This window comes from Dermacentor albipictus, chromosome 2 (assembly GCF_038994185.2).
Source record: "Dermacentor albipictus isolate Rhodes 1998 colony chromosome 2, USDA_Dalb.pri_finalv2, whole genome shotgun sequence".
Lineage (NCBI taxonomy): Eukaryota > Metazoa > Arthropoda > Arachnida > Ixodida > Ixodidae > Dermacentor > Dermacentor albipictus.
This window is the reverse complement of record NC_091822.1, coordinates 53,624,866-53,635,644: the sequence shown is the minus strand read 5'-3', so window position 1 is coordinate 53,635,644 and position 10,779 is coordinate 53,624,866. Positions and strand designations below refer to the sequence as shown.

Sequence of the window (10,779 nt, the reverse complement as noted above, 5' to 3'; positions counted from 1 at the left end):
ATACTACCCTCATCATCGTCGTGATCATCATCATCATCATCATCAACAATCATCAGCAATGGCTCGAGCACTGTCATCTTCTAGCACAGCTGGGGCCGAATCTTATAACGGTTCGGAATACGAACCGTCCGCTTCGCCGCTTACGTCACTAAATGGGCGACGCCCAAGGCGGAGGTGGAAGAAGGGGAGGACGCGACCAATAGACGGGAAGGTGCCGCCTCTGAAGTGTGCGTCATCACATGACGAACTAATCGAGGAACTGCAGAATGTTTCTGCTTGCTCAATAAATGTGAGTTATTATTTAAATATCTTGTTAAAAGCTTTCAGGAATCATCGCGCGTTGACATATTTTTTATTGCACATTTGGAAATATAATATTACCGTTTGTTTAACTGTTCGTCGCCAGGTGGCAACCTACGCGCTAAAAATCGTAACGACTCGATTAAAAAAATGTAGCCACACCATCATCACTATCAGTCGCGCTAATTTTGAATATTTGTTGGTACGGCCATTAAGTTTCGAAGATGTCTTCGCACCGAGACGTCGTCCTCGGGCCACACGTTTCTCACCGACAAAAGGAGCTGCTCGTCTCCTTCATGGAGGAGCACCCCTACTTGGCGAAGGCGTCATGCGTGCTGGGGCCAATGCTTACCGTGGCGCGGAGAAGCGAGCTGTGGAACGAGCTGGCCGCCTTGCTCCACATGGAAGGCCCGGCTGTGAAGACAGCGGCCCAGTGGCGGCAGTACTGGAAGAAAGAAACCTACAGTTCCCGTCACGACGCCGCTGTCTTATCAGCCGAGCAACAGTAAGTACTGGAGTTCCGCTCATTGAGATGAAACACTGATATGCACTTCATGTACGCGCTCATTGCAGGGGAACTGGTGGAGGGCGCCTGCAAGGGCTTCGCGGCCGCATTCTTACATTGGTGGGCCGCAGCAGCGCGACCGGCGTCTGTGCGCCATTTTTCGTTCGACCAGAGCAGGTGAGAATCAAAATCACAGCCTACGTATTGCCATCGAGCAGGCAGGTTCGTGTTAAGCTAGGCGTCCATTGTTTTCGCGCGATTTGTAGCTATAACTTCCGCCTGCACCTATCCAACAAAATGAGCCACCGCGCCCGTTCATGCGACATAACAGTCGTTATTTTGGGGACAGCATGTATTTTGAAACGTCTTCTACGCAGGCGCCGCATTCTACTATAGGTGTGCCCCGCGTAGCGCGCATGGCCGTCGGCACGAGACCTGGAACGAGTGGTGTCGCACGTAAGCAACATTTGCTGATTCTGGCAGCCCCCTTTGTTCATTCGCATTGCGCACTATACATATGTTATCCCTTCCCTATAGGATGTACCTTTGCTAAATGAAGCTGCGCTGTACATGTAGTAATCATTTCTACAAACACATCTCAGGTGGTGAGCCGCAACAGCAGCAACAGCATCGGGAGCCGCAGCAGCGCCAGGAGCCGCATGAGGGACTAGCACAACCTGCAGCCAGCCTGCTGGACCATGAATATTGTGCGGAGCCACCGACTAGGCCAGGTAACACTGAAGAGGGTTTTGTCGAGTATACTTACTGAATTGGAGCACTGAGTGACTTTCAGTGGTGAAGTGGAGTACTGTGTTATTATCACAGTTATTACTAGTCATTGCTCACGAAATGTAATTGTTATTTTGCTCATGAATTTTGCATCTTTGCACGTGAAGGTGAACTGCACAGTGTGATGTTGCATAGTGGCACATCTGTGGAATGCGCCTTGTGTGATCCTTAGTATCGTGCCACTTTTTTCTTAGCTTGTAGGTACAGCCACTATCACCCTGCCACTATGCAGAAAATGTGGGTGTGAAATAAAACGACAGGAAAACCTTTTTGCCTGTCGGGTTATCCCTTTATTAGTACTAAAAATGCGGTTAATAACTTTTCCTTCAACAGATATAACTGTTAAAATACAAGGCAGTCGTACAACGTTCCATGAAGTACGCACTGCTATGCAAAGTAAGGATGGAAGAAGCTTACTTGAAGAAAATATTGCAGACAAACCTTGAATGTGTGCTATTACTATGTATCAGTAGCTGTTTATTGTTGCTTAACAGTTGCTATTTTGTTCTAATGTGTGCTCATGCATTTATAAAGGAGTCCTGGATGCATGTCATACATGGAGTTACCATCCATGCTGTTTTGACCAAAAAGCTTGTTTTACAAAAATGTGTACTAAAGCAGTGTCCCTTCTCCCTTCTTTTAGTGCCTTCTGTCTACATTGCTCACACCAAAGATATCTTACATGTTGATGTAAAGCCTTACATGGAGTGTTCATCAGTAGAACAGTGAAGCATCATGAATGGCAGCATAAGTCACTGTGCCACAATAAATAGGTTGAGGCTGCTCCATTTTTATCTGGCATTTGCAAGCTCATAAGAAATCTGTTCAGCTTAAGCCAGACTAGTCACAGGTGTGTAGGTGAGGTATGTGTTCAGGAGCAGGAATTATGACAAATCAAAAAGGACAAAATGGTGGTAGTTGTCTGCTTCTACACTGCATTGTTACCTGCATTGCTAGATACATAAAATGTTCCTCGTTTACGATGATTTGTGAGACGTTTTCTGAATAGCACATTGTTTGGTTTTTAGTAGTGCAATGAATATCCATCCACAATTTCCTATGCTGCTAGGTTTTTCCTAATTGTGCTTGCTGTAAGTCAGTGTATTTGCTTAAAGGTTTGTACAGTGTTCTAGAAAGTACCATTTCCATGTTCACAGCACCTACACGCCAGGCACGTCGTCCAAATCGCGGACCTCGTGTAATTGTCGAGGAGGTGATGGGCGAGGTCGCAGAGAACTACCTGCAGTCGGTGAGGCTGCATGAGGAGAATAACCAGGTATGTCTATTGTGCACTGTCACATAGATATCTGCAAGTAATGAAATGTTGGAATCGATGTACAGTTCTAAAATTTTGTGCGCACTATGCCATCTTACTTTGTGTGCTGCTAAACAATCCATGGAAATTAAAAGTGCACAACTTCTCGTGGTTGATTACCACCACATGTGTCAAGTATCACTGCACTTATTGTGTTAACTGTTTGCTACAATAAAAAATTATGCATTTCTATCTCAACGCTGTTCCTGTCGCAGTTATAGCTGTAGGAACAATCAACAAATTTAGGAAAGGCTGGCAAGAAGCTGGTATCAACGGCAAGCTGTCTCTGGCAATGTCAGATGCAAGAATGTAAAATACTGTCAATGTAGTATAATATGTTTTCAAGTTACATTTCGTGAATTTTGTTTCACAAAAATGGATTCTAGGAGCAAGAACACATTTTATTTTTCAGCTTGTCGCCATCAAGTGCAGCTATGCCTTAGACAGTGCCTTTTAAGTACTCTTAATATAGGAGGGGAAGCGATTCTCTCTTGCCCATGGAATTGCGACACTACTTTGGCAGTGCGTTCACTGGCGTTATGAAATGAGTGTAATATTTTCGTCAAAGTCAAGGCAATGAAAACCTTGTTGGTGGCAAGATCCAGGAAATAGCATTACTCATAGGAATGTTTGTGCCTCATTTCTGTGCAGCGCTTACCAGATGTAGGTCTCACATTAGTTTTATAAATGTTGCAATCGATTCATCACAAGTGGATACCTAAATTTGGCAACACGGCATAGCAAATTGTGATCTGGCAAGTTACGTATGTATCTGCAGATGTTACGTCAGCTAGGCCCAACAGTGCAGCAGATGGCCGCTGCTGTGGAAAGAAACGCTGCGGCTGCCGAGCGGACTGCTGCAGCTGCCGAGCGGAGTGCTGCAGCTGCCGAGCGGGCTGCTGCTGCTGCTGAACGGACTGCTGCCGCTGCCGAGCAGCAAGGACGAGAAAATTCAGTTTAATTATTCAGAAAATCAGTTTAATTTATTTCCCATTTATGTTTCAGTTTGCCATCAAGTGCAGTGCAGCTTTTTTTTCTTTGTTCTGTTTCTGTTTTATGTTTCTGGTCGGCGTCCATTTTGCCCTTGACTGTTGTGCAAAGTCCCTTTCGCAAAGAACTGCTAAAGCGTGGAGTTTTTTTTAATATTTTGTAAAGTCGAGCAACTCTACGATAAAATGACCTTTGTAGCGAAAGAATTAATCTGTCCCACTCCTATTGTGAGCTGTGTGACTTTTACAACGAAGTGATCTGTATAATCAATTGTTTTGGAGGCCCCAAACATTTTATTATAAACATGTTCGAGTGTAGTTAGTTCACCTAACAAAACTGCTTTGTCTGAATATATGGAAAACTAGATGCACCCGGAGCATCCACATACTTGCTATCGCAGTAAAATGAACAGGCCATCGATGTTTTGCCAAAGTTTTTTTTCTAGAGGGCGTCTACTCGTGCGCATGCTGCCAATACAATCCAGAGGAGATGTTCAGTGGTTCTACAACAGAAAAGCTGTCCTGAGGGATGAACATGACGCGAAATGTTGCAATGCACATTTTTATTTCATGCCATGGAAAGCCATAACAATACCTCTCACTACTATGACAGCTCAATTATTTTGTGTACTTTCTTGCCATCTGACCACCTGGCGCTCATTACTAGTCAGATGATGAAAAATTTCATATTTTTAGAGTCCCAGAGTGTTTTCATTTTGACAGATGAATTTACCTTGAAATGCTGCATCAAATAGTCATATTTCGTGTGATATGAATTGTTATGTGATATGTTGAATTATGAATGTGGCATGATATGTTGTTTCATGAACAGTGCATTATTTCTGTTATGGGTACTTTGAATGTTTACTTATTCTTTGTAATTTGGTTTGAGCTTAGCACCTGTTGGTTGCTCTAGTCATGTGATGAATGTTTATTTTGAAAGTTTGTTTTTAACTTCTTGTGTGAGCCTGATATTTGTGGCTTAATGTAACGTATATTGTCACACGCACCAATGTTATACAAATTCGTAACAGGCATCATGACGTGTGGTTCTTTTATGAATGCGTATGTTCACGTTATGGCAGCTCTAAAAGGTCATTCATTTTTTTGTTATCTGAGCAAGTAGTGGTAGCTCCTAGTCGGTTGAGAAGTACATTTTTTCTTTACATTTCTTCCTCGTTTACGCGTTCACGAGGGTATAATAGGCGAGGACATTTTCTTTGTCAACCACGACCAGTGTGCCTATGCAATTACCATGACTACTCACTTACAAGACACTGCCATGTCTTATAGTGGTGTAATGTGATCACTTGAGCCTCTAATGTATCACTGAAAATGAGTGCTATAGTTTGTTTTTGGGTACCTAGCTAGCAACAGCTAATAAGCCACCACTTCATTCTGCACACTGAAAATGTAGCTTCATAAGAGCTTTTACATTTTCAGAACCATGAAAATCATACTGCTTTTTAAAGAACTTCCAACATTTCAGGGACTTTTTTCAAGTTCACACAACACTCCACACAGGAACTGCCTGCTGGAAAGACATGTACTAGAGCATCAACTGCATCATGTCTTCAATGTTTGCAAAGCGACCATCCAGTCACATGGAATGTTTGTACCTAGGGCAAACACTGCTACCTACTGTCAATATGCTCTGCTACAACGCTGTGCTGCGCAACTGTTTTCATTGCTCAGCATCATGTCTGCACTTTTTGCAGCTCTTCCCCCTTGCCTGTATTATCTGCCTTGCACTGTTTTGTATGTACTATTCCGGCTGTCTGCATCTTATTTGTTCGCTTTATAATGATTACCACATTTCATTGCTTTCTCCAGTTTTGTTTTGTTTCTGACCCACTCCTGTATGAGCCTGTAGAGGCTTACAGTATTGCTAAAAAAATCGCATTACTAAAGCAAATGGCACATTTTATTCAAACCTGTAGCACAGGTATAATCACAATTGTTTCAAAGCGTTTGTGGTGTTCTAAATACAGTTATAGCCTTTGGTATTGTCTTGGCATGCGCAAATGAGCACACAGTGTCAAAAGAGATGTGAATTACATACTACTGAAGCAATTTCAAGCTGAAAGATATACAGCCATTACATTCGATATACAAAAAAAAGAAATGCCAAGGTGTTGCGACATACTCATAAATGCTAACACATTCCTTGAAAGTTGCAATATGACACTGCAGATTGCTTCACTTAAACCATTAATGTCACATACATTTACGCAGTAGTACTTCGGTACGATACCTACTCAAGCCAGCCACTGCCAAGTTATTTATGCAAATGTCCACGTATACATTTAAAAAATCAAATTATGGGGTTTTACGTGTAAAAACCACTTTCTGATTATGAGGCATGCCGTAGTGGAGAGCTCCGGAAATTTCGGCCACCTGGGGTTCTTAAACGTGCACCTAAATGTAAGTACAAAGGTGCTTTTGCATTTCGCCCCCATCGAAATGCGGCCGCTATGGCAGGGATTCGATCCCTCGACCTCTACCCCCCCATGCTCAGCAGCCCAACACCATAACCACTGAGCAACCGTGGCGGGTATATATACATTTTAAGAGTGCTCTATGTGACAGCTCTTTACATGTACATTTTGTTGTTCACAGAAAGCCGAACATAAAAGCTCAAAAGAAAGAAGTTTTGAAATGCTATGTAACACGAAATTACTTTGCAATCAAAAAAACCTAACACACAATAAAATGAATGTATTTATGTAATTATACATATCTTTACACCACCTGTACAGCCATCTTACATGTGTTTGTTGTACCACATTGTTGCCACATTCGTATGACAGAGGACAATATCTGGTGGGCACCTGCACACATCTCGCAATCTCATGTACACTCCTATTTACAGGATGGATTTGTCAGTTGTGTACGATATGAATATTATTGCGAACATGTGGAGAATATAGTTATGAAGGACAAACGCCATTTTTCAACATTGAACATGCGAATGCAGCTGGAAGGTACGTGAATCAGGTATTGGGTGTGGAGCATGTAAACTGTTTACAATGCAGATACAAAGCCCTTTTCCGTGGGGCACAGACTTGTGGTTTCTGTCACTGTATGCGCCTTGGTGAGTCAGCGCAAACGTCATACCTCTTTTTGGCCTTTGTCATTGCTGTAGTGTATGTTCGGTTGCAAAGTTTTCGCTGTATTGTGGCTTTATGCAAGGCAATGCATTTACCCCAGCCAAATGTTCAACATCAAGTACTTGCTTGGAGCACAGTATTACACAGCAAAGCAAATGCAACTACAATAGTTGCTTTCTTCTGCACGTACAGTACTACATCCATCCCTAGCATTTCCTATCTTAGCATGCAAAATGCTTCATTGGACAAGACAGGCTAACGTTATTTCTATAGATGCCAGTGCATTGCTATAGCACTGACATATGAAATGTCTGACATGACCTTTGAAAAGAAGCACACTATTTTTGCCTGTATTCACTGCAAAAACAAACATGAACTTCTGTATATGTCATAAAGCACACATCTGTGAAGACTTTAAGCATTTCTATTCACATTGTGCAATTTCCTTTTACCGCACCATGATTGCCTGACAACAAAACAAAATTTGTGGAAGAGCACAATTGGAGCCTTTGCAAATTAAGCACATACGCAAAAGGGATGAATATTCACAAGAGGTATTTGCAGGCGAAATACATAGAACAACACAAGACTGCAACAAGGATGATATCAGTCCAAGTAATGTGTTTGCATCCTGGCACAAAGCACTGTTGAATAATACAAATGTTTCTGCGCGAATTACATATCATCCACACATTAACGGTAAGGCCTCAGTGCTTCACAATTGCTCGCTACTTGCAAGCACAAAAAGATATAAAATAGGCAACTGTGCATGCGCCTTACGCAGCACTGCACGTGAAGTTTGATTGCAACTATGTACAAGTGTCACACATCCACAGAGTGCTAGGCCGGGCTGTTGAGGTGCTGTGGGAGCTCTGCAGCACGAGTGCACTTGCTGGCTTCGCTTGTGCAGGAAGGAATAACTGCATGATGGCAAAGGAAGCACCAGCTGTCACTAAGTGCACCTTTGCAATGCGACATGTTTCATTTTTCTATCGACTCATTTCAATACCTCTGTTTGGGAAAGAAAGACCACTTGCTGGTTTACATATTGTTAAAACATGAGCCTCATTGGCTTTGCTTTTGTCATACTTTACTAGTGAGGTTGCCTCAGCTAGCTTGTTGTTGCCACTAAGTTGTTGTGATGCACCAGCGAGCATACGTAGCACTTCACTACACAGCAGTTGCTAAGAGTCAAACTGAAATGCTGTAAATGACATGGAGGTAGAGTGCATAACAATTCCAACGGATACACAACACTCCAATTGCACTCCACTATCACATAAAGGTTGATTTCCTGTTTCAGCTTCCAAAGCTGTGTAGATAGGATGTAACTTTGCCACAAGTTATTCATCGCTGCGCTGCAAACTTATTTGATACAAGCACTTAGCATTCATCATGCCCTTCTCTGTTTTTCCTTTAATGCTAGCGTTTAAAACTGTAGTGATTGTCTGCATTGCACATTGTCTGCTTTATAAGTGACAGTCTATTTGCTAAACATTATGCAGTTGGGGCCATTATGATTTTAACAGTATCAGTAAAATTATTACTTAAATCACTTTTGGCTGTATTGGTCCTGCGAAATTTGCTTTTCATTGTCTGCTTGCTGTGCAAGAATGCTAAATGTTATAAAGGCCGCCAAAATATCAATACACTTTTTCAGGGTATAAATGATTCTGTAGTGCAAATCAGCCGTTATGACCACATGAAATCTACTAATGGACTTGTTCACCGCAATGTGGGCCTTATGCATTTTTAGTGCAGTCTTGTCACCAATCAGGCAAAACATTAGGGAGGGGCTGTTTTCACACTTGTTACAATGAATAAATTGAGCAAGACAGTTCACCTGGCAAGCACATGGGATGTGTGCCTCATGGAAGAGTGTCTCCAGCTCCTAGTGGTGGCCACTGGATTGGCGCAGGCGACGCCGCACCATTAGCAGGTAGGCAGTGTGTGGTGTTTGTCGTCCTCTGAAAAGGTTGACCACAAGGTTCCGTTGCAGTCTTCCTCTCAAGAGCAAGTCGCGTGGTGGTGGTGGGCGCCTTGATTCTGGTGGCAACTCTCCACTCGTGCTCTGTTGGGGCTGCAGTACGACTTGTACGGCAACGTCGTCGTCGTCGTCGTCATCATCGTCAACACATGGCTCGCCTGCCTCCAACGCAATGTTGTGCAGAGCTGCACAGGCTGCCACTATCACCGCTGCTTTCTCAGGGCTGTAGAGTAGGGTCCGGTACCGTTGAAGGCATCTGTAGTATATTAGTTTCAGTTTCTGTTTGCCCTTACACGCCGCCAGTGGCGCCAGTGTTTCCACCTGTATATATACATGCCTCTGAATAAAGAGGGCTAGTCCGTTGCGGCCGTGACTGTATTCGTGGTTCATCTGCGGTTACCGCCGAAACACAACAATGACGACGAAGATGGGATCTTTTCGAGGGGCGTAACCGCGCCTGCAACTTTACTACGCCATGAGCTGTATCGGGCTCGCTCCGCCGCCCCCATTCTTGCCTGTACCCGGCCGTCCTCCTGTTCCCTGGCCGCAATGGTACCGGATGTTCGAGAACTTTCTGCTGGCATCAGGAGCATCCGACTTCAAGCCTGAACGTCGCAAGGCCCTGCTGATACACAGCCTCGGCGTTGAGGGTCAACGTATCTTCTCCAGCCTACTGCTTACGTCGGATGCCGCCGGTGAGTCAGCTGCCGGCGGTAAATGTAGTAAGGAGAGCGAAGACGCCGCTCAGCCTTCCGTTTATGACGAAGCTATCGAAACCTTAAAGCAACATTTCACAAGCACAAGCAATGTCGTCGCGGAAAGGCACCGGTTTCGCCGACGTATGCAACAACCGGGGGAGTCTGTACAGGAGTACGTTGCTGCACTACGTGCTCTCGCGGTAGCATGTTCTTATGTGTCTCTGGAAGACTCGCTTCGTGACCAGTTCGTGGAAGGGGTCGCGTCCCAGCATCTTCGCGAACGCCTTCTTCTTGAGGGCTCGACCCTCTCGTTCCCCCCCCCCCCCCCCCGCAGGGGCGTCTGCGTAAGCAGGCGTTTGGTGTGTTGCGACACCACGTACCCGAGCACACGAGGGTTGGACCCTCCCGCGTGTAGCGGTGCGCGGCTTAGCCGTGTCCGGGGAAAAGGGGATCCTGGGGGTTGAGCCAATGCCGGGTGTTTGGACCTTTACGGCCCCTCGGCGGCGGCAACACACCCCTTTGGCCTCGGCTTCACGTAGACGGCACCCCCGGACTGACCCACCCGGGGGAAATCGGCAGTCGCCTTTTCCTGTCCTCCTCTCCAATCTTCGTCTTTCTCTCTCGCCTTTTTCATCTTTCCTGTCTTCTCATCACTTCTCCTCACTTCCTAGTTTCCCTGCGGCAAGGGTTAACCTTGTGTAGCTAGCCAGCCTTGGTTATGCTGTATTTGGTTATAGCAGCGATGTACGGCTGGCGTTGGCAGGGTTTCTCTAGCAGGAACTTCTGTCACGTCCCCCTGTTGGGCTCCATGGTGGGTGGTCGGCATCGCGGCCGAAAACCCAACATTACTTATGGAACATGCTTTTCCTAAACTACCTGATCGCCCTCAGAAACGAGGGCGCACCGAAGAAGTTTTTCAGTTTTTCGGACGCCAAGTCCACAATTTTCCCCGTTTTCATGTGATCCACGCAGAAAAACCAGCTAAGCAAGTGCGAACAATCTCCCCGTTCCTTGTATCTAAGTCTCTTACCGAAGTTTTTGGCCCAGGATATAAGGTGTCAAGGATGGCTAGCGGTGACCTCCTCT

General features: G+C 44.8%; 1 protein-coding gene across 1 annotated transcript; it reads left to right on the top strand.

The window, feature by feature from the left end:
• Window positions 1-504: 504 nt before the first annotated feature.
• LOC135901849 (uncharacterized) lies at window positions 505-4,174 on the top strand. The gene is made up of 6 exons (XM_065431687.2): window positions 505-805; window positions 874-982; window positions 1,183-1,261; window positions 1,408-1,536; window positions 2,752-2,870; window positions 3,688-4,174. Exons 1-6 carry the CDS (start codon window positions 525-527, stop codon window positions 3,868-3,870), a joined length of 900 nt encoding a protein of 299 aa, XP_065287759.1. The 5' UTR covers window positions 505-524; the 3' UTR covers window positions 3,871-4,174.
• Window positions 4,175-10,779: the final 6,605 nt, after the last annotated feature.

Coding starts and splice junctions, on each gene's coding strand:
- LOC135901849 (XM_065431687.2), top strand. CDS start 525: ATGTCTTCGCACCGAGACGTCGTCCTCGGGCCACACGTTTCTCACCGA. Junction 806..873: donor GTCTTATCAGCCGAGCAACA/GTAAGTACTGGA, acceptor CGCTCATTGCAG/GGGAACTGGTGGAGGGCGCC. Junction 2,871..3,687: donor TGCATGAGGAGAATAACCAG/GTATGTCTATTG, acceptor ATGTATCTGCAG/ATGTTACGTCAGCTAGGCCC.